The sequence below is a fragment of the Buteo buteo genome, chromosome 10 (genome assembly GCF_964188355.1).
Source record: "Buteo buteo chromosome 10, bButBut1.hap1.1, whole genome shotgun sequence".
In the NCBI taxonomy this organism is placed as follows: Eukaryota; Metazoa; Chordata; class Aves; order Accipitriformes; family Accipitridae; genus Buteo; species Buteo buteo.
The window spans coordinates 41,427,536-41,451,180 of record NC_134180.1 but is presented as its reverse complement, the minus strand read 5'-3'; the positions used below and the strand labels follow the sequence as shown (position 1 = coordinate 41,451,180).

Sequence of the window (23,645 nt, the reverse complement as noted above, 5' to 3'; positions counted from 1 at the left end):
ATCGCTTTTATACATTGGCATCAGCAGTATGTGAACTCAGTGTGAACCACTGTATTAATATCATCTACGTTTTATTATATTATTTAAAACCAGATTCTTTGGAGCTATGAATATTTTTAGGGACTTGGCATAGAACTCAGCTTTAAGCAAGAACTGAATGCCTTGTGGTAAATAGCGCTGGTTAAATCTGTAAGAAATGAAATCCAGAAGAAACGAACAATGGCAAATGTTAGTTTATTACTGAGGTTGGAAAATGTAGGCAGTGGCAGATGTAGCTTCAGGGAAGGTTTCAGTGATTTAATCTTATTGCCAGCAATAGATGTCCCCAAAGAAAAAGCATTACAAAGAACATACTGTTCTCTTGCTGGTGCTTTCCCTTTGCATTGTTCTGGTCTGTTTCTCTTTTTTTTTTCCTGAAACAAATAGGTGAACATCCTGCTGCAGCGCTTCAGCTGCGGTCCTGACAGCTAGCAGGACAGGACGCTTCACTGTGCAAAACGTGCCCCCCTCTCCAATGTCACCGGCAAACACCCGGCCTCGGAGCCGAACCGGCTTCACTACGAACTCTGAGATGGCTCTGGATGAACACGCAGTGATTTTCAATTCGATGCGTAGGTATCGGATAACCCATTCTCAGACAAACACACCCTCCAAAAACGCAACGGTTGTGAAGTTCCTTCACCGGTTTGACGTACAAGTCAAAGAGGAGACTTTCCGCAGCGTTTGCAACAAAAGGCGGTGAGGTTTGCAGCGTGAGCCCCGCTGTGCACCGCCTTCCTGGAGCAGGAGCAGGAAATAGCTGCTGGGGTAGAACAAAGTACCTTCGTGTTTTGAAAACACTGTTAGATACTACATCTCTCATCACCAAGTTAACTCCCCCCATGTTGCCTCGCGATCCTTTCCCAGCACACATGGTGTGTGTTGAACAGAAAGAAAACTCAAATGCCCTTAAGCTAATGCTCTGATCAAGACAACATTGAGAGCATTATTCTCTTTCATTCCCACTACACCTTATTTAATGATGTGGACTTGTATCTACAGCCGCTCCGCTGCTGCTGGAGCACAGCACCACTGTCACAAGCTTCCTCTTTGATACATATGCACCAGTCGCTGAAAAAAGCCTGAAGGATTTTAATCACAAATGGATTACAGCTGATACAAGCATCCCAGATGGGGGAAAAAAGATTTCAATCTACATAAATGAAGGCAAAATACTATGAGCTGTGTACCAAGGTAATTAAGAAAATCAAAAGAATGGTTTGATTAAAAAAAAAAAATAAATATATATATACACACACACACCAGTGGCAACTGCGAGGTTTTCTTGAAATAACTGAAAGAGCTATTAACAGTGGAACAGAGTAACACGTGCACATCCACCTCAGCGGCGCTGCCAAAATCCTCCGCTATGTGTCTTAGATTGTCCCTCAGTTGTGGGGTTTTGGTTGTTGTGGGTTTTTGTTTGGTTTTGGGGGGTTTTGGGGTGGGGTTACCTTTGTTTTAAAAATGATCATGTAACTCTAAGTCAACACAAGAGCCTTTTGCCTGGGTGAAAGCCAGGAGGGTGACAGTGATGTATATTTTTTTTACCTGAGGCTGATCATGGGTAACTCTGAGAAAAAACTGAGTCTGTGGTTTAGAACTTCCATAGCACACTTCACTTTTAGTTATTTAAACACTTTACAAAGGAAGGCATTTAGAAGTGGCCAACGAGATAATACAAAATATTGACTGGCTTGTTAAGACAGCATCATTCAGCTAGGACACACTAGGGCAGTGAATGAACACGAGGTTTGGAAGAAAAATGGCAATGTGACCATATAACAGCAGACTGGGCACGTACACACGATGGTCAAATCAAACACTTTCAGACGGAGCTTTCAATCACCTTTCTTTAAGTTTGTTTTTCATCTACAGTTCCTTTAAAAACAGTCAACAAACTGGAGTTACCAGCTCTTCCCAGTGCTGCATTATTAAATTTAAAACTGCACATACCTAAAGCTCAGATTCAGGAACCACCAAATGTTATTAGTTTGAACAATCTGCATCATCTATTTGAAAATGCAACTATTCAGTATTACATTGCAGTTCCTGCATGTGTTAGAAGCCAGACCTAGAACTAAAAATACATATGGCATGAAAAGGTACATTCTTGTTCGGTCTCTGCTTACCCCTAGGAAGGAAACATCTTGCTGACCTGCCAAAGCACTGTTTTTCTTAACTAGTTTTTTTTTAAAGTACTGTAGTTGAATCAGGCTTATCAAATCAATTAAAAGGATAATGAAGCAACATGTCCACGATGTATTGTAAAGATTTTTAAATAGTCCATAAACATAAATATGAGAGTCTTAACTTCCTTAGCTGGTAAACTATTATAAATTGACATCTTTCCTTTGATTCTTCTGGGATGAGCTTAAAGTACTTTTAACCCAGAAGTAATCTTTTTCCATTGGATCTAGTGGGATCTGGGTAAGACTCTGCTAGTTTTGATCATCCATGACAAATCACTAAAAACAAACTGCCGAGATTATTGAATATTTTTAATTACATCAATATTTTAAAGACATTTATGCAGTAATGAGATGTAATGTCACACTCCAACCATCTAAGCAAGCCCTAATCTGTAATGACTCTATTGACATGCTATGGATTTAAGCTGTGACACCCCTCTCAGTGTGTCAGAAAAACCCCAGCATCTATCATGACTAAAACAATACAAAGCATTTGTTTAAAGGATGGGTTTTGGTTACTGAACATCTGCTGATCCTGCTCACTAGCTTCAAATTCAGTTGCATGCTTGATATCTCTGGAAGTCAAGGCCTAAATCGTTCAAAATCAATCAATCAATTGAGAGAGAGGGAGGAAGGGAAAGCAGTGTCAATGTTCATCTAGAGGTTGTGAATTCATGGTGGCTCTGGACAGATTTTCACTTCCATCCCTCCCCATCTCTTTTCACTGCCAGTTTCATATAGATGATGGCACTCCATGATATAGCTTGGCAGAGTCGCTAAAACTGTTTGTGCAGAAGGGGGAAATAAAAACACTCTCATATCAAGAACACTGTTGTTTAAAGAAAGATATCCAGCTGCTGAAAGCACATACTTCATAAGGTTTAGAAATCCATTCAACAAACTGGAGCTTTAATCTGTGTATATTCCGACAAAGAATAGTTTGGGACCATTATACAAATCAGGCATTAATGCAATGTTGAACATTTCTTGTATGGGACAGAAGGATGCAGAATACAGCATATAAACAGCATTTTTCTGTGCTAAACAAAGTCCATGCTCACAGGTGTATACTTAGACTATCTGACCATAAAAACACTGAAAGACAAAGTGGAAGGGAATTTGTCTGCTACTGCTCAGGTTGCTGTCCTGGGCTGAATAATGCTTATATTGAAGGCTATTGAAGGGCCTGCAGTTCAATGAAATGAAGCTGAATGCACTGATACTATCTATACTGCACGGCTAAAAAAATCACCTGCAAGCCAGAATAGTTCCCAAACACGGCAAGAACATACCTGATTCGTATACGATGTGCACCGAATCTGTTAACAAGTGGTAATGCTTAACAAAACCTGCCATGCAGTATATTAGACAGTATTTTCTAAGGTTCAGATTTGAGCTGTGGGACAGCTACACCCCTCACTCTCACTTTACCAGCAGAACACCTCTGTGATTGCACAGCCTTCTTGAGCAAAGTGAAGGCACACGAGTGACAACTCTCACACTGACTTTGACAAAACAAGGTTTTGGCTGTGGAAGAAAAGGCAGACAAGAAGAAAAGTTCATGGAGCCTCTTGGTTGACACCTTGAAGAACAGTATTTGTGCAGAGCGAATGGCTACTGAACAGTGAGGGCAAGACAACCTTATGGAAATTAGCACCCAATCTGAGAGTCCACTTACGGAAAATACAACTTGTAAAATGTGCACAGCATGATCTACACTGCATTGCCTTCTATCTGAGGGAGGGGAATAGCCCTGAACTCTTGGGGAATCGGATCTCAGCTCCCCCCCAAGCTGTGGATATTTTTTCTGCTTGATTTATAACAACTTCAGAGACCCAGCAGGGGAAGAATATCACACTCACCCATCAGCAGAGAACACAAACAGAAATGCTAACGTTAAGAATTAAATTCAGTAAGAGTGACAGCTTAATTTTTGTATCTTAAATGTCAAGAACTGCTATGGCAGAGACCCCAGGCAATGACCACATAGCACCATCCTGATTAAGCCTTTGGGATAAAGGTGGTAAAGTCAGCTTCCTATTCAGGAAAATCACTGACCAAGAGAACCTTAAAAGCCTGCAGGACCATAAACAGTGGTGAGAAAGTCTCACAAGCTGTCTGGCTTTAGGCTTGAACTGCTCACATGTTTTCTGCAAGTTTATAGCTTCTGAGCCAGTCTCTCTAGTGTTTCTTTTCTTCTGTGCAGCTGTTCTTCAGAAGGAGAAGCAGCAGGTTTCAATGCACGTGCCCGCTGCCACTGAAAATCAGCCCCAGACTGTTATTTGCAAAGCTGGGAGTAGAGGGCGGGAGAGTAAAAGGACACAAGACATGAAGGAGGCTCAAACATTAAGTACCGCGGATATTTTGATGAAGTTCTACCATGTAATAAAAGGTGGATCAGTATGCAAGAGGGGAGATTTCAAAAGAACTGGAGCACAGAAATCCCCATGTACCCAGCGTTAACTGGATTTGACAAGGAAAAAGGTCTGAATTTTGGCAAAGAGGCTTCTTGCATGGTACTGAATAGTCCTTAACTACTGCAGATCATTCACAACAAGCTATTTCTTTGACTGAGCTAATATTAACTTTGCTTTGAGTTTATATTTGCTATGCTATTTCAGTCAACGAGATCCAGCCATTATTTTGATAGGATCAAAGGTGCTTCACAGAAGTAAGGTGCACCACTGCACATTGAGGACTGCAATAATCATCGTAACAGAATGACACCAGGTAAGATAGTTAGAAATGAGTTATTTGAAAATCCCAGTCCATGTTTTCCAAGGTATGCATTTTAAGGTGGTAATCATTAGACAAAAAAAATCCCCCAAACAGTCCTGAGAGTAGAACCAGATCCACAGCTCTGTCCTCTAGGTACAAGGCTATCTCCACCACCAGAGCATTGCCAGTCATTTGACCCAGACCAAGAGAGCATTATACAGGGAAAAGGTGCCCGTGTCCCAGAACAGACACTTCTGAGCACACACAGACGACGATGCTGAAAGTCCAGGTCAAAACAGAGACACCAGACTTTTGGGAACCTATGTGGTTGGGCAGTGCTAGAAAGCAGGCAGGGCATACCGCTGGCATTACATGAATTTTACATGCCTGTATCTCAGTTTGGTCTGTAGTTAGGTGAATGAATCTTACCACTAACCATAGTTATGTATTTGGTGTAAGAAATGAAGCTTTCTGCATGGATTCTAGTACTTTCCTGAGGAAGCAAAAAAGTAAGATACATATAAAACAACATTCAGGAAAAGATGTTTTCTGATTTAGTTGACAAGTTGTGTTTTCCTAAGCTAATATTACACATTTCCAACAAATTTCCTACATAGTTACAAATGTTATACTAAATTAGCATTTATTAAAGATAATAAAGCTACAAGGGTTTTTGTTGACTGCAGGATTACAGATTTATCTCTTTCCCAGGGCAAGTACAATATCATTAGTTATTTCCTTTTCAACTTTTATAATACTTTGTCCAGAGTAGTAAAATTGTCATTTCATTTTTATAGGCTGGTTCACAGATAAAGTAGAAATCAACTAGTTGCACAGTGTGTTTTGCTGAAGAATTAGACCCATATAAGAATCTCAGTAGTTAAAATAAATCCAGCTGCTGGTTACTTGTAGGCAGAGGAAATTACAAGTTATGTTATGATCTATGATCTTCCATTCGCAGATCTAAATGGAATCTAAAAGATAATGGTTCAGCAACAAAAGCTGAAGGTCAACTCCAAGCAAATCACTTGACTTTTTAAAGGGGTTTATCTAATGCATCATGCTGCGTATACCTCCTTCTAACACTCAAATATTTTGCAATTGCTAGCATTCACAAACCATTAACAGGCACCCAAAATCCGAAGCCAAACACTACTGTAATAAAACAGGCTATATAATGTAAAAATGTATTACCGTGTTAATGTAAAAATGCTTTACATTGCATGACACTGAAAAACTTCTCTACTCAAGGTCAAAACAAAAGGTCTGTTTCCCATTTAAGAACAAGCCCTTGCAAGAGATGGTGTTCACTTGCCAACTTTCATAAAAAAGATTAATCCACAACATCAATATGAATATAATTTTTCATACTAAAATACAGATTTATTTTAAGGAAGTGGATAATATTTGTATTACATTTTATAGGCCCCTATAGTTACATCTGGTCCTTATTTATTTAAATTTTATTCAGCTTGCATAATATTTTTGCTTACAGTTATATTCTCTAAGATCAGAAAAGCTAAAACCTGAAAATTCAATGGCACTATTCATTAACATTCCTTCGGTCTGCAGTCATAGACATTTGCAAGCTCTCCTTTGATTCTGAAATAATAAAACTAAGGTAATAAGATGTTTAGTGTAAAAATATATGACTTAAGTCAGAATGATAGAAAGAGCTATGTTTCTATGAATCACATGCCAAAGCAAACCAAAGTTTTTCAAAAAGTATACATGCTCATTTTAGAGGGAATAATAAAGCACAGAACTACATATTAAAATGTGAACTCTCTCACTCTCATTATTTTATTAAATAAAAAAAAGAGAGAATTTACAGTGTACAGTGCATAACACAGGTTACAAAGAATGCATAAGATCCTGAATGCATAGGACACAGGAAGCCAAAAGCCAGTGGCTTCAACCAGCAGCAAGCAAGATACTACTGAAGACCATTCTGACATGTCCTACTGCTTTTGTATATTGTTAGCTTAAATTTTATGGTTGATTTACACTCCTGGAAGACACCAACTTCTTCAAGCAAGGCAGTGCTATGCAAGCTAGCCATACAGTCAGCTAAACCCTTGCCAAAGATCCATCAAATACATGATTTGCAAAACTTACTACTCTAATTCCCATTTGTGATAACTCATGTACAAAGCAGTTTGTTTTTTTCATGCTGTTGTAAGCTAACGTCCTTCTGGAATTATGATGAATCCACCAAGTTCATTTTAACATTATCCAACCAAGTGTCAAAGCAATTCCTCACAATTTCAAGCTAACTGCATTTACCACTCTGTCATTAAATTGCCTTCTGTTTTATAAATGTGGGTGATGGTTAAGAAGGGATTGCATTTTTTTCTCTCCCAACCGCAAACTTCTCCTCTACAATACCCAAGCCACGATTAAAACCTTAGGACTTCCATTACCGTTTTTCATTCTATTGTTCCATTCATTGTGCGATAGACTTAACAGCAACAGTATCTATAGCCAATATATTGCTGAAACCCTCCCGAGGTCAATATCTTGCTTTACATTTGTAGTTAAAAGGTAAGCATATTCCACTAAACCAGTTTCAGTCTTAGCTGCACTTGATGACTGTCTACAAAGTTGCTCAGACCTCGGCTGTCTATATCTGATGAAGTTATTTTTGCCTGAATCTAAATGTAACCGAGGTGGGAGGGAGGGAAGAAAGCCTAACCAAGGGAGAACCTATTTGTTTAGTAAGACAGAAGTCACATCAGTCCTCCTGTTTAGGTAGGTCCCCACTGCTGACTGCAGCACAGCACAAAACAGAGATATCAGTCTTGGCTTCAGTATTAGTAACAGCCTGCTCTTGGCAACGTGGAGATCCTAGCAGGGTAATTAGCCCTCACAGCTCCAGGGGCAAACATCGGGTCTTGAACAGCTGCAATTTAAAGTCACAGTTTTCTTGATTATTCCCTTGCCCTTCCTTAACAGATGGGGTTTATGCAAGGTATGACTCACCTGGACTGACAGAATGAATCTAAATATTCTTCTGTCAAACTGCATCCCCACCATTTCGAAGCTCCCCCTGCTCCGCCGCAAGCCAGAAAGCCTTCTGGGCTAACCGAGGTGATTAGAAAAGCTTTTTCCTCTCTGACTCCGGCGTTACCAGCTCTCACACCAACTAGTGTTAGCTGAGCGCAGGCATATTCTGTTACTTTTTGGAGCATTGCTAACGTGTTCCAGTTCCCTGGCTTTGTGGATCACTTTATTTTACAGATGGAGTACCTTAAAGTTTGTTAAGTGCCTTAAAAATGCTTTTTATTAAAGTCAGCTGAAAGCATAAGTAAAAAACCCAAAATTATTTACCAAATTCAAAGTAGACAACCCAGTATAAAAATTCTGCATATGAGTTTTGCTGTTGTTTTCAATAACAAAGACACAGGATAAAGTACACTTCTTTTCTTCCTTTCTATGTAAGGTTCGGATAATGACCGCCTTCTAGTTACTCCACATCCGAAGAGTCCCTAGGTTACTGCTCCTGCAATCTTTTTTTCTTTTAGATCATAGGTCCCTCTTCAGTGCTTGACTGTGATTTCAAGCCCCAGCTGAGCCTCTGCTCTCCTCTCCCCCCCCAGGGTTTTCTAACTCTGCCTGGGGGGAATGTCCCTGTACCAGCCTCCACCAGCTTTGAAACCACTGAATCCCCTCCGGCATGTCTGAGCGTCTTAATCATCCAGGCAGCAAATACAGAGTCAATAACTACAAGTAATCAACTCAACCATTACTAAATTATTCAGCTGGAAGCAAAACAGTGCTCCCACCTACTAAGAAAATGTATCTTAGAGTAATGCTTTTTCCACGTACTGCCAAGAATAAAATCCCTGTAAATTGACAATCCTGTTTTATAGAAAATGGTTCATTGCAAGTTGCTAACTGGACAAGACATCGCAGCATTCGCCCACTCTGAGGTGATAATGGGGCTCAGACGATTTAACCCCACATGCCATCTGGAGGAGTACCAGGATGCCCTTTTTTTAAATAATTCCTTGATGCCCCATTCTCAGATGATTGAAGAAGAAAACCTCTTAGAGACTTTCTGGCAAAACAGTTTCAGAGGAAAAAGCCCATTACTTGAAACTGAAATTTTTTGCCTTGAAAAAACTTATGCAGAATGCAATGAATCAAAAGCAGAACAACCGAGGAAAATTTCCTAAATTTATGGTGGACAACTGGACTACCTGGCGCTGCCAGTCCTCTAGCCTGCAGGGCCAGTTATTCTTCCCGGACCCGCGCGGTCCCAGCCTGTGCAGCCTTGGGTCCGCTGGCCGTGCCAACGCTGGCTTCTCGCCTTGAACGCCCAGGTCTGAAAGCTGAACTCCACGTCTAAGAGTCACGGCTTGTCCGGGCTCGGAGCCGGCAGCCCAAGGACGAGGGTCCTGCCCAGCGCGCTGGGGTCTGCAGAACCTGCGGCTCTGGGAGCTGCACCGCAGGCGTTGCCCGAACAGGTCTGCCACCTTCATGAACCCCGGGTGTCCCACGGCTGGAGCGGTTCGGGCGTCCTGGGAGCACCGGCAGCCGCCGAGTGACAATGACCCCCCCGTCAGGTTTATGGCTGCTATTAGCAGTGGTGGAGCTGACTAGCATTTATATACAATTCAGCAACCGGGGGGGGACGAGAGGGCAGGATGGTGTCCTGGGGAGCAGAGTTAGAGCCTCAAACCTCGTTTGGGGATGTTTCTGAAAACACTACTTTTTTTTTTTAAAATTCCCACTCTGAGGTTACTTTTACAAGTTTGATTGGACTACCACCAAAAAAAAATTAAAAAAAAAATCACAAATTGAAAGCCCTGTACTTCAGCCAGCTCCACTCTGCAGTTTAATTGCTTTAAAGTAGAGGCCATGTGTTGTGTTCTCTCAGGGGTACATGGGAAGGTGAAATGAAAGACAGTGAAGAAAAAAATAAAAATAAAAATAAACCCTTAGAATAAAATGAAATAGGACCGCTTAAGGGCTATAGCAGTCTAAAGTCTAGATGAAGACAGCTCTCAAGGACAATCCTTCCTTCCCTGTGCCTCTTCTACAAGCACGTCTTTCCAGCTGATGCTCTCCTGCTCCCCTAAGCACATAGCCACAGTCTTTGCTTATAATACATGCAACTTGAAAGGTTTTGCAAGTTTAATGGGATGGACATCTTTTCGACAAAAAACATTTCACAGGGGTTAAGACATCACTTTCCAACCTCCTGAAAAAATTAACCTCCCGGCTCACAGGCTGTATTTTTCAAGTCTCTACTTGGTGATTTCTGATGAGATTCCTAAGGTTATGACTTAAAAGTTGCACTCTATATTTCATTTTGAAGCAGTGCGTCCCTTTAGCGGGCTGCCAGATTTATTATTCCAAAAGCTGGGACTGTACATCATGTCTTTAAGAAAGATCCAAAATATTCTGAAGTGAGCTTTCCCATCACCTGCGAGCTGCTGTTGTGCATCAGTGTTGACGACCAGCACTCAGTTGAGCATTTTTAGATCAAGTGCATTTTAATACCACATAGATGAGGCCCTTATACTCTTGCCATAGCCACCTTAGATTTGACAAGCTCTACTGAGGAGCAGCCTCTCTGTATCCCCTGTACTGATAAATTACATCTGAGATCCTAGGAACTGGGGTTCATATTCTTCATCATTTCATAGCACTTACACTCCTGTGCAGGTACAAAATAGTTACCCCAGTAGAAAAAGGAGGGAGAAATGGGTGTTAACACCTTGTTTTCTCAGAGGACAAAAAGGTAAAAGAAGTCTCTGTAGCTACGCAGCACACACAGACTCTGCTCCTGCAGATTCACCCCATTCTGCCATGCCTTTTCCCATCCCCGATGGAGCACATTTCCATGGTCCCGTCAAGGCATCTCACCTCTATCGTCTGTGTGCGCCATCTGAACTACAAGGGTATAAAAGACAGCATCCCTACTTCATGCCTGCAGAGACAGGCTACAAATGGTGCTATTCCCATTCTTTCTGACTTTGATCTGACAATTCCCATTTCAAAAATAGCTAAAAAACTAAACCCAAACTGCTGAAACCAGTTATAGCTTCATTTTAATTCCTCTGAGCTGCAGAAAACAGTGGGTCTCGGATACACAATTTCTGCCACACGAGACCTTCAGAACTGATGAACTTCTATGGCACATAAGCACAAGTACATAAGCAATGAAGCTGCAAGTCAAATTTATTTTGCCTTTTTTAAAATACAAAAGATGTCCATCTATATAACTGAGTTAAAAATGAATGACAGAGAGCAAGACAAGATAAATCACTCAGCTCCATGTACCTATTTTGTTATATTTCCTCTCTAATCCATGAAACTCAGAAAACCAGAAACTTTCCTGCAGTCCTGAGTAGTATTTTCTTTTACTCCTCCTCATTATGTTATGTGAACTTCATTTCGACCCTTTAACAAAAAGTTTTCTGACTTCATGACAAAAAAAGAAAGGCATCAAAATAATTTGGGGGAGATCAGTAGTACAAAGTAGACAGAGCAATGATGATCCCGCAAACTAAAGACACAACTATGAGTACCTGTTTTGAGGAGAAGGGTTTGCACACACCGTTTTGGATAAGCAAGTTATGGAGAACCACAGAGAGGGTCTCTGCACATGGTAAGCTATCAAATTAGACTGTGGTCTCACAAAAGCAACTTGTTTCCTATGAAACAACACTGTTTGCCTTTGAATGAGCAGATTCAGATATAGGAAAAGAAACAGGGAATCATTTTTGTAGGTCCTGTAATGTGAGGATCAGAAATGTGGGAAGTCAGACCTCCCTCCCTCCATGAATTTCAGTTACTGCAATCAAGTGCATAGATTTTTAAAATAAATTCCTAGGAGGACACTTTAATAAATAAACTAATGAAAGTATAATACTTAACCAAACCCATTTACTCAATTTAAAGAATAAAATCCTTTGCATTTTTCTCATCTGCTCTGTAAAGCAGATATTTATAATTTTCATTTATTTATATTAAAATCTCTTGAAAGACATATACCAGATTGCGTCTGACAGACTGCCATGTATCATTTCCAAATTCCAGTTAAATGAAAAAGCAGAGATGACTAATGCTGAACTTCTTATTTGAATTTACTCAACACTGAGGAGCTTGACAAAAAAGGGACTGGGTACAAAATAGCACATGGTTGGACAGAGTGAAAACCATATAGACTGATTTAAGTCTTCAACATAACTCAGATCTATCTCCATGTGAAACAGAGCAATTCATCCAAACTCTACATAATTGGAGACTTGGATAAATGGGACCAAAAGCTGAACCTTTGCCAATTGCGGCTTTAATACTATAAAAGATACAGCCTACATTTTGCAAAACAAAACTTTCTTTTTCCTTTCGACTTCCTCCAGTTTTTTTTCCCCTTCTTTTTTCTTGGTATGGAAAAGGATTACTACATTGCAACTGACTGTAGCTGCTGACAGTCACAGCACTTCATTGCTTAATGATGCACCACCATGATATTTTCGGGAACAACTGCATGTAACAGAGCAGCTCTATTGCCTTAAGTGTCTCTGCAGCAAGGGATTCAGGAGACCCAGTAAAGACACCTCTGCAGCAGACTTGTTTACTGAAAGAACCGAATTTGACATTTAAAAAACCCCAATCTGACATTCTGTTAGACTGTAACATAGCATCTCTTAAATGGAAAGTGGAGTGGAAACAGCAACAGGAGAGGCAGAGAAGGGTTTAGCATAACCAACTTGCTGAGTTTATACTTGAACTGATACATTCTAATTTAGCTGAGGATAATTTTTTTAAAAACAGCATAGCCAAGAGCAAGATTAACCAAAAAGACACAGAAAACAATAAAAGATTACCTTTGGTTTACCTCTGTTCAGCAAGGGCTTTTGCTGGCAGTGAGATAAATCACAGTTTGTTTAAAGAGCTACTAAGCATTTATGCTCTCAAGACAGAGGTGTTAACCTTGCTGAAGTAGCTCTACCTCTGTGACATTAATTTCTAGTCCAATCATTCTGGTAACTTACCTGCTTGAAACTCTTAATTCACAACAGTTAAAAAAAATGGTTTATTTGTAAACTCTGACCATAGCAGAAAAGCACTCCTGAAACACAAACCTTTCAATTTAAAAGGAACAGAAAACAACTGATCTGATACAAGGCAAAATTATCCATTTGTTATTGGAGATTGTAGTTCCTGGTTTCTCCTCCTGTACTGAACAATTAATTAGAGCAATTATAGATTAATGGCATCATTAGTGTCTACATTTTCTTTCTCTTTGTCTCCTGTTCTTTAACAGAGACTGTAAATATTGGTTTAACAGAAACTCACCAGTGGAGTGTCTTTCCCTCCGACGATGCTGAGTCCTAGGCCTGACCGACCCTTAGATATCTCTATAGTCATCTCCTGCCCCGGAACTATTGGACATGTTGCTGGATCCACAGGCAATGGAGGTGGAAGGACACCTAAGAACATGAAAAGGTAAAGAAATAAGTCACACTATTCAATGAGAAAATGAAAACCATCAAAGGGATCATATGAGAGCAACTAATTAAGCTCTCATATTTTGCTCTTCACCTTTGCCAATCTAAATCAAACTAGAAGACTACTTTGACTCACTTCTGAAGTCTCTAAATCAGAACGACTCTAGAGTTCTGGGAATAAGTGTTCAGAGTAGACGTCTGGGACAACATCTAATTCAGTTATAACCTATACAATTCAGATCACGATGGCAAGGTGTATTCCATTCAGGACAGATAAGGCCACGTTCCAGCACTGTGGAATGGACAGGGTGTCCCAGACTGACTTTCCTTCTATTCTAATTAGAAAGAGAAACAATGCCTTTGTACGTAAAAGTCAAGAAAAACAAGCAAAGACACATTCAAGCTCTCAAAAATTGTAAAATGAGAGAAAAATATGAACACTTTATAAAATAACGTGGAATAGGTCATTGGGCGTTCAAAGAAAAAAATCTCAGCAAAAGTTATCTGGAAAAAAACCCAGAAAAAGTCCATCCTGGGTTAGGGTACTAAATATACACTATATTGGTGGAAAAAATAACTGGTTCATACTACGGCTGGTGACTTCTGCCTCTGGAGAAAGATAAGTAGGTGCTGGCACCAGGGGTATCTCCTGTAAGCTGACTGGTACTTTTGTTGAAGATTTGGATTGTCTGATCTGGTTGAGGACCTAAAAAGCAAAGCAGAAGCAAAAGAGATCAGTTATCAGTCGCAGAAAGGCATGTTATGTGTTATCATTAGTTGTTGATTATCGTACCTTACTAAATCCACTAAGTCAATAAACGGGAAACAAGCAATAAGCATAGATGAACTCAAAACATTCTCTTCATAAATAAATGGAAAATCAGGATGACCAGATAACTGTGCTTCCAGAAATGCTCATGAAGGAAGTAGGGACAGGACTTCACCTTTCTCAGTTGTGCCTCTCATACCAAATAATATGGGTTTGTTGGTTTTTGTTTTTTTTTTTACTTTTGAACAGCAAAGAACATCCTTGACATTAGACTGTGTGACTATTTCCACATACTTAAAGAGAAGCAAGTAAGTTTTTTAAGTTTCCACCAAGAAAATTATTTTAATGTCTCTCCAATTAACCCATTCCCCCCCGTAAATCACTCAATCTTCAACTAGATCAAGCCCCCAGAACCTCCCCTTATTGGTTCACATAAACACACATACATTTTCCGGGAGCTGCTCCTCCATTTCCTGCTGCTCTGCCACCACTGATTTGTCAGCTTTACATTTCACATCCTAAAAAGTCAAAAAAGAAAGCGAGGTGTATTGAAAATGTCTCATGAGCTTAAATAAAATATCGTCCAAAACTCAAAATGATGATTCTAGGCAAACACAGATATTTCTTCATGTAAGTACATTTGTAGCACAACACAAAGCCGAAGCCCAGAACTTGAAAGAGGAAAAGCTAGTATGAAAACAGGGAATATCAGGAATTATTAAAAACACACCCAATAGTTTTTAACGGCATACAGCGTAAGGAAGGGATTTTTGGGGAGGAGATGATCACACACAGTCCACATTGTTCCTGAGCAATATGAAGCTCTAAAGAAGAAGGAAGAGTGTCCTGTGGGGCGAGCGGCACAGCAATTCCCATGCTGTGCAGAAAAGTGCAGGTATCTGTGCGCCAAGCCTCTAGCACACAGGCAGCTATACAGACCCCTTGGTGCCTACAGCAGGAAGGGCTTCAAAGTCATCTCTTCTCTCCTTCCCCCTCCCTTTTTCAGTAGTCCTCAGCAGCACTGAGCACGCTGCCAGCACTTAAATAAAGTAACTGCTCAAAATGCATCATCCAGCCTCATTACAAATATCTCAAACAATGGCACTTCAATCACGGGCTCCACTTGTATCCTAATTTCTTTCCATATCCTTGCAGTACACTAAAAAATATTTTTTCTCTTCTACTTCTACAACTGCTTCCAGATAGTTACAGTGTCCTCCCCTTGTTAGCTCTTAGCCGAACTTAGCCACTTTGATCACAGTACTAGATAGTTATCTTAGCCCATGTTAAAAAACCCTGATAAACAGCCTAGTTTTCAGAAAAGCTGAGTACCAACTTCAAAAGACAACAGAGATATTCTGCATCTCAAAGGAATTTCTAATTAAGATGACAATTAATATATTAAAAAAAAAAAAGTATATCAAATTTTAGGTAACCAAGCTTGAAAATACTGGCCTTGTTTCCTGGAGTTTTATTATGTTAAATCATGCCAAGCCCCACAGGCTTTTTTCTTCTGCTTTTTTTCCCCAAGCTTGCGGTAACTATACAACTGTAACTATTATCCAAATGGATAACAAGAAAAAAGATAAAGTGGTGATCTCATTGTATTATCAGAGGTGTTAGGGGAGAAATGGGAAGACTGCTTTGTCATTTTATGAGGGATTGTTTTAGTGAGCAATGAAAAATTATTTCATACTTCCCTTTTTCATTCTGATATGTGACTAAAATCTGAAACTTCATCTTCCACATCAAGTAAGCACCAAGCATCACCTTGAAATCTCTCTAATCTTCTTCATTTAACTCAGACTGTGCTAGAAGTACCTGAACAAAATAAAAGATTTCCAGCCCCTCAAGCACTGAACTGTGCACTCAGCATTTGCCATAAGCCTGCAACCCAACTTGTTCAATCTAATTCAATTCCCTCAAACCAATCCAAAAATATTTTTATGAAGCTCCTTCTCTTTGCCAATGTTTCAAGGACATGTTTGCTGTTTGTGGTAAAGACAGATTATTGTTCCAGGTTAAAATCCTTGAAGGAAAATGAATCAATTCTCATATACCAAACATCAGTTTAATTATCCCACCTACAGGACACTGAATTACATACACACTCTGCCAGGACACTAATGATGCAAGGTGCTTCAGAACATGCACAATGACTGCTCAAGCCATTTTCACCTTTGTAAAGTTAAAAGTTTTGAGAACATCTCAAAGCCCCATATGCGAATTCTTTTCCAACAACACCTTATGGAACGCAAGATAGCTACAGTCCTCAGAAAACCATGACCTCCTATGAGGCCACCTCAAACCTCAGCTAATAAGCACGCAGACTTTGCCTAACACTTCCATTGGCTGCAGTTCAGAAATAGAGTTGTTTTCTTTCCCCCTCTTATCATCCAAGTCTACAATGATCTCCATTATATAACTTTATACTTTTTGAAGTGATGAAGAAGTGACAACAAAAAGTATCTTGGGAGAGACTGACAAATTTATCAGCAACAAATCAATAGAGATTGATGTGAATTTTTTAATTTTTTTTTTTTTTTTATTACAGCTGTCACTTGGTGAGACATCCTGCTCATGCTTTGAGCTGTACATACTTGTGGAAGATCTCTGCTGATAAGCACATACTTTTATTTACTCAGTGAACTTGTTGACTTTTACATTCCTGATTTCTCCTGATATGTGACTGAGAAATTCAGTAACAATGGTTAAGTAGCACTAGGCTCTAGTAGCAACCATCATGCTATGAAAAACAAGGCACTGTTTTCTTTTGCCTCAACAGTCACTAGAAGACTGCAAGAGAAATCTCTTTTCTTCAAAGTAACGAGCTGTCTCATGCTGCACTGCAGTGTTAAAGTCTTAAGGCCAATATAACTACAAGCCCATTTCCTTCTGCTCAGAAGGGACTGATCACAACCATCAGCATTTCCAAAAATAAGATACACTTAGAAATATTTGCCATGTAGTTTTAAAATCCTGACTGAAAGAAAACTCCAGAATTATGAAAATGGCTTTTGCCGCTATTTTTTCATCCATTTATGCCTCTAAACCAAGGGTTGGCCCAACTGAAGGCATTATGGAATGAGCAGTTGGATCTATAGGCATTTGAATACTTTTCTAAATCCACCTCCTAGCCCTTAACTTTTCAGAATCTATTTATCTAATGGAAAAATCAGTGAGCCACCTCTAAGTAAATATCTATTGAATGAAGGCAGGGCTACGCAGCAGCCAGAAGAGTGACACACTCACTGCCTCCAGGTCTCGCCAGTGACCCGGGACAGGTCACTTCCCCTCTGTGCCGCAGCGGGGATAATAATACTGGCCTGCTGGATAATGCGTTTTGAATTCCAAAGATAAAAAGTAAATTGTAGCAGCCAGTTGCTGTTACATGAAGAATTTAAGTGAAAAGATGAGATAACTGGGTATGGACAGTGGGAAAGAAAAACTAAGTATTATACTGATGTTCTCCTCACCTAGAGGCTCTCAACAAACCCATGCTTTTGTCTTCTCTTACCTTTCTGCCATTGCCCTGTTCTGGACAACTCTTACCACCAATGCTCTATCTTTTTCTTTTTTTGACTTTTCAGTCTAAAATACTGTAACTACTACCCTTTGCCTCCACAGTTCCTTTCTTTCTTGCTTCAAGCTTGAAAAGAAGCTGCTAATATATTCTGGGTTCCCTATTGTTCCAGTGGCATCTTCCCATCACACCTATCTTGGATTGCTGCGAATTTAATTTTTTTTTCCATTAAATTTGAGCTTCCTCTAATACCTTTCAAAAAGCTGCACAGCACAATATTCTACACCAAGGGTTAATTTTAGTACAATACATTTTATATATTTTTATCCACTTCAGTCTGTGAGCAGTTTTTCACATTACCTTGTAATCCCTCAAAAGTTTCTTGCCAAGATGAGCAAGAACAACAATAAAACCAGGTGAATTACAGCTGTAAATACATACAGTAAAACTCTGATTCATCTATATTCCAGCACATCAAAGGAGGATTCTGCACAAGGCTACCAAATACAAATAATCCAACTTTTTTGCAATCCAGTAGGAACACAAACCAATCCATTTTACATGGGTGGTTAATTCTGATGCTTGAGTAGCACAAAACACTTCCGAACTCTTGGAGTTCATAGACTCATTAATCAAATCCTTACTAGCTATAGAATATTATGTATATTCAATTCATAATTGCAAAACCCAGGGCACTCTTTGCAAAAGACATGATGGAGCAGGAAGAAGACATCTAAGAAAAAAATAATCCAGAAATGTCAGGTTTGCTTAGCTGAGGACAGCACACACAAACTGTGCACGCACAGCAGGTCTCAGCCAATGCACTACTTGAAAAAGGAGTAGGCTGTTGGACAAAAAGACTCTCTCAGCAAATTTTATGTACCTCTAGGTTAGTCACTCTTCAGCATGTTTAGTAGTTTTCCATTTTAAAGTTTTAACACGGAGTCCAAAAAAAGAGATTAGAGCTGCACCCTGAAGGACTTTCAGATTTCTGGTAATGCACAATCCTGACATATTAAACAACAAAAAACTCCATCTGTATCAATGAGAATTTCAGTATTTATTACAGTGCACACTGACAGTACCACATTAAACCAGAAGTTATGGGCTTGATGTAGAAATTACTGAGAGTAACTCTATAGCTGTGTTATTCAGGAGGCAAGACTAGATTATGATAATAGACATTTTGGCCTTAGAATTTATGAAGCTATGAATATAAATAAGAATATGATTTACAGACTATGCTTTTTTCTGAATTTTGTCACACATGGATGGCAAGAGTAGAAACTCAATCCCCTCACTGAGAAAGAACTCGAGAGGGCCAAAATGCTACATAAAAACTCTTATCTCAATATTTTAACAAATTATACTGACTGCTTAGTTCGTGAAAATGGTCTATGTATGTAAAACTAAGAGCTTGATTCTGCTTTTACATGTACTAGATATTATTTGACAAAAGTGTACTCCAACACAAAGGCAGAGACAAAACAAATCATGCCAATGAGCCTCCATTTTCTAAGCTCTAATCATGATTAAATATCGCTTTAAGTCACTTACAGCTTTGTTGGATTCCTCATCAGTCAAGCTTTTCATGACAACTTCCAAACTCGGGTCTTCTTCGCTGCTTGCAGGTTCAGTGCCACCGTGATCCTGGTAGAAAGGATTGATAACAGTTTTTAAACAGAGCTATGATCCGCCATAATAGCTAAAGAAAAAAATTAGACAATTTTACCTTTTGTTTTTCTAAACAAGTAGCAGCATGAAAAAGTAAAAAGATCCACAATTAAAGCATCCTAATGTCAGGAGTCAAATAAGCAATACAAGTTTTGAAAGACAGACCTTGGTCTCCACTTGGCACTTAGGTGCAGATCTGGCTCAACTTTCAAGGCCAGCCTAATCCCTACCAACTGTGAAAACTGCTGAGTTTGTATTAAGAGGCCTTCTCCAGACTTCTGTTGGGAAGGAGAGTCTCACGTATGCCCAGCATGTTAAAGGACGCCCAGTTTCCTTCCTACCATCTGAACAGATCGGTGGCAGCAGGACCGAGTGCTCCACCCTGGAGGAATCGGTAAAACTGAAGCTCTTCTGGTTAAACTCCTCAACTTGAAGTGCAAACGTAGCTTCGGGATTCAGGTACTTCTGCACATTACTGTGAGAATACCCCAAATGACATTCAATGACAACTGCTGGAGAACCAGCAGATGAAGGGAATGGCCCAGAAGACATAAGCATTTTCACCAAGATGTGCTCCAGAACTTTCTCCTCCATGAATTTTTTCCCTTTCTATAGAGGATTCCCAACAAAAATGGCCCTTGAAACATAAAATAGCACCATACTAAGTAGAAAAGCTTGTCTGATCAGGATTTTATGGTATTTTCTCTAGATAATAACTAGCATATATTCAAAAAGCATAAGCTTGCAAGAAAAATTATTTCCTTCCCATGCTGACAATTAAAGTTAGGCTAGATAGGAAATGGCATCTTTTCAGGGAAAAAGTTAAGGTAGAATTTAAAGGTGAGAGCTTCACTAATTCAGTTACATGTAAAATTTAAGGTGTTAATTCTCCTTTCCTTTTTTAAACCAACCAGGTCCTGAATCTGAGAAGATTTTTGATCTATTATTTTGATTTACTTTATTTTAAAATAGTTTTAATACACTTAGGCCTTTGATACACATTTGGAGCTGTCCTCTCTTGCAAAGCAAAATGGACTATGTGCAACAAATCAAATTTCAAGATCTTCAGTCCTAGAAGCAAAATGATTTCTGAATTTTCATTAGACATTTTACATTTAAGTGCACAATGAGAATTACACAAATGTCTTGACCGCCACTTAAGCAGGTCAAGTACCTCTGCATTTGTACCAAGGCTTACTCTGTTCAGTATTGCAACGAAATACCTCATTCTGTAGCCTTCTCGTGAATGAAACTTTTTTTAAAACAGGTATTTTACAGTAATTAATATTTAATGTACGTTGCTTCTGGTGGCTTGTGCACAGTATTACACCACAACATAGTCTTATCCTGCTGGGTTGCTCCATGCAATGAAACAAGACCCTGTTTTAAGGCATATTTACTGTTTATCACTTTCCATATTAAAATACCTTAATGAAGATAGAGATAAGATGAAGAAAATTAACACAACAGTACATGGTAACTATGGCATCCTGATATTCCGTTACACTAGCCAGGCTATTTAATGTGATCTGACAAGTTTCATGTACAGTGTATGTTACACACAATGTTAAATATTTAATTTGGTATTTCAAAGATATTTGAATCTATAATTTCAAGATATAATGCACAGTTAGTTTTGCTTTATTTAAAGGCAGGAACAGCTGACAAAGGAAAGCAATGTGAATTTCTATACAACAACAGTATCTTTCGGTTACTTTTATATAAAAAAAGATACTAGCTAGAAGTAAAAACTTGCATTTACTTATAAAACAGACACAATGTAAATAGTAAGAGCTTGCCATTAATGCATGAAACTCAACCCACAAGCATCTACCTCTAAAGGCAAGCATTGCACATGAGGCTGAGCGATTTGGTTTCCACATGCTGGTAGAGTCTAATTACAGTCATTTGAACACAGCACAAAACGTGCCTAAACAAAGCTTCGTGGTTCATCCTGAAGACACAAATATTAAACAAAGCTGGGAACCAATGCAGGTATTAAAGAGTCAACAAAAATAAAAGGAACTTGGGCTCTGTACATTGTAGAGTAATTTGCAATCCACCAGCTACACCTGGGACATGCTGCTTTTATGGAGGAGAGAACAAAAAACCAAAGCACTGTCCAAAAATGACTCAGATCCAAATAAAAACTAAGCAGCTCTTGCACTGTACAGCACTATGCCTGTATGGAAGTAGCCATCAGTGATGATATAATCTGGAAAGCAATAGCAAGCGTGCAAACAGGAGATTCATCCAGCGTTACCTAACGTGGACCAGTGCTGTGGGATCGCAGTAACGCTTATTGAAATACCAGGAGTTCAATACACATGAATTTATCAATTCAAGACAAGACCAAACCCCAATTGAATTATAAAACATCTTTTGCTTTATTAGCTCAAATAGAAATAGAATTAAAAAGCAACAGCAAGGCTAATCATGTACTTTATCAAGAAAATTTAGTTACACCATATTGAGATGTCAAAATGATAACAATGTGGTGACACTGCAGGGATTCATGGTGCACAAGAGAGCAATCAGTCTACACTGGGGCTGAGATAGCAACTCTAATGAAGAAAAACATTGGTAACATTACCACACTAAGAAAGTTTTTGCATTGGAAGATTGTATGCTACAACACTGTGTACACTAGAGCTCACTGCTTAAACAGCCTTTGTCTGCTCCTACCAGAAGAAAATGAGCAGGAATGAGAGAGTCCGATGCTGGAGCACAGGACAAAGTGGTGGACCAGGGCTCTCAGTTAGGCTGGGATTGTCTCAAGGGGCTCTTGTAATGCAAAACATGTACACAGTGACCTCTTTTACTGTAGCTAGTTGCTGGTCATCCCTACTTCATTTTTAGAGATACTGATAGGAGGGTGTTCTAGGGGAAAAGGAACTTAGAAGGGGAAACTTTCCCCTGAAAAATGCTCACTTCTCTTCTGTAGGAGTATATGCATCTTCCAGGCAAAAGATCCTCACCATGACTACTCTAACCAGCTGAAAAAGGAGCAGGATAAGAGATGGAAAGCTTTCATTTGGAGACTTTTCTTCCTCCTGTACAGCAATAACCTGTTTAATATCTGTGGTTAATGCCTTGCCAGCCCTTTCAGTAATGATGAGATCAATAAAGAAGAGACAGGAAAATATGCCTATTAGGTCAAGTTCCTACCCAATGCATTTATGATTCAGGGTTTAATTAGACAAGGTGCTCAAATTTATAATGAACTGCTAATTATGATTGATCTATCTAATTTAGTAATCCCTAATTAAAAAAAACAATCCATAAACCTTACCTCAATAGAAGAGTGGGAGCTGGAAGGTAATGGGAAAGGAGTAACAGCCATCTGATTGACTGCATCTTCGCTTCTATAAAACAAACAAGCAACAACATATTACACACTAAACCATAATGGCCAAAATTCTCTTTTGAGTTGGTTTTGTCCATTAAGAAAAATACTCTTACTAGCATAAAAAGTAACTGTTCTTACCAGAAGTTACAGCTTAGAAAAGCACTTCATTTTTGCTTTTGTTCTTCGCTAGCAAACAGATTACATCCCTTCTTGGGATCACCGTAGTTTCATTTCGGACATACTGACATTCTTTGGAAATCTAATTTTGTGCGGATTATCAGAGGATGAGGTTGGAGTTATGGTCCCTACACATCAATAGATGTGCTAATATTTCATTAGCCTCTTCTAGTAGCGTCTACATTTGTAAACTGCGTGTTTATAGTGTAACATTCATATTACTGAAATATAACACCTGTTTTACTACAACAGATTGCTTTTTCTTTTTTGTTCATATTTGCAGTGGTCTTTTCTAAAAGATTCAATGTAAAAACTTGGAAAAATTTTTATAAAATGCAGGAAGAAGAAAACAGACGAACATTGATTCCCCCTACATATAAAGTGCACTATTTTTCAAAGATATTTATTATGTATGGCATCTTTTCCTCTATCCTCTTTAAAATGCATTCCTAAGTTGACATCTGATTACTTTGTAACTTTCAAAAGCCTTTTTTTCTTTATTAAATAGCATTCTGCCTTGCTAATGTTTTTCCTCGACTGCCATTTAAAATTATTTGGCTTGTGGAATTAGCTCTGCATTTTTTTGGCCTCTGTAAAACCGAACCAAGTAAAATATGACCTCAGTGATATTGTTTAAGGCAAATCTGAGGCATATGAAAGAAAGACTCAAAATTTTGCTTCAAAACCTGTACTAATGCATCTCTTTATTTTGGGGGTGAACAACTCTTACAGAACACAG

General features: G+C 39.1%; 1 protein-coding gene across 2 annotated transcripts in view; it reads right to left on the bottom strand.

Moving 5' to 3' along the window:
* PATJ (PATJ crumbs cell polarity complex component) overlaps positions 1-23,645 on the bottom strand; it is a 156,322-nt gene that overhangs the window by 21,857 nt on the left and 110,820 nt on the right. For both annotated transcript variants that reach the window (XM_075037253.1, XM_075037254.1), the window contains 5 exons: positions 22,673-22,745; positions 19,264-19,356; positions 14,630-14,701; positions 14,003-14,120; positions 13,263-13,396 (listed from right to left, as the gene is read on the bottom strand). In XM_075037253.1, the coding sequence (XP_074893354.1) occupies positions 13,263-13,396; positions 14,003-14,120; positions 14,630-14,701; positions 19,264-19,356; positions 22,673-22,745 (490 nt within the window). The remainder of the gene's footprint in view (positions 1-13,262; positions 13,397-14,002; positions 14,121-14,629; positions 14,702-19,263; positions 19,357-22,672; positions 22,746-23,645) is intronic.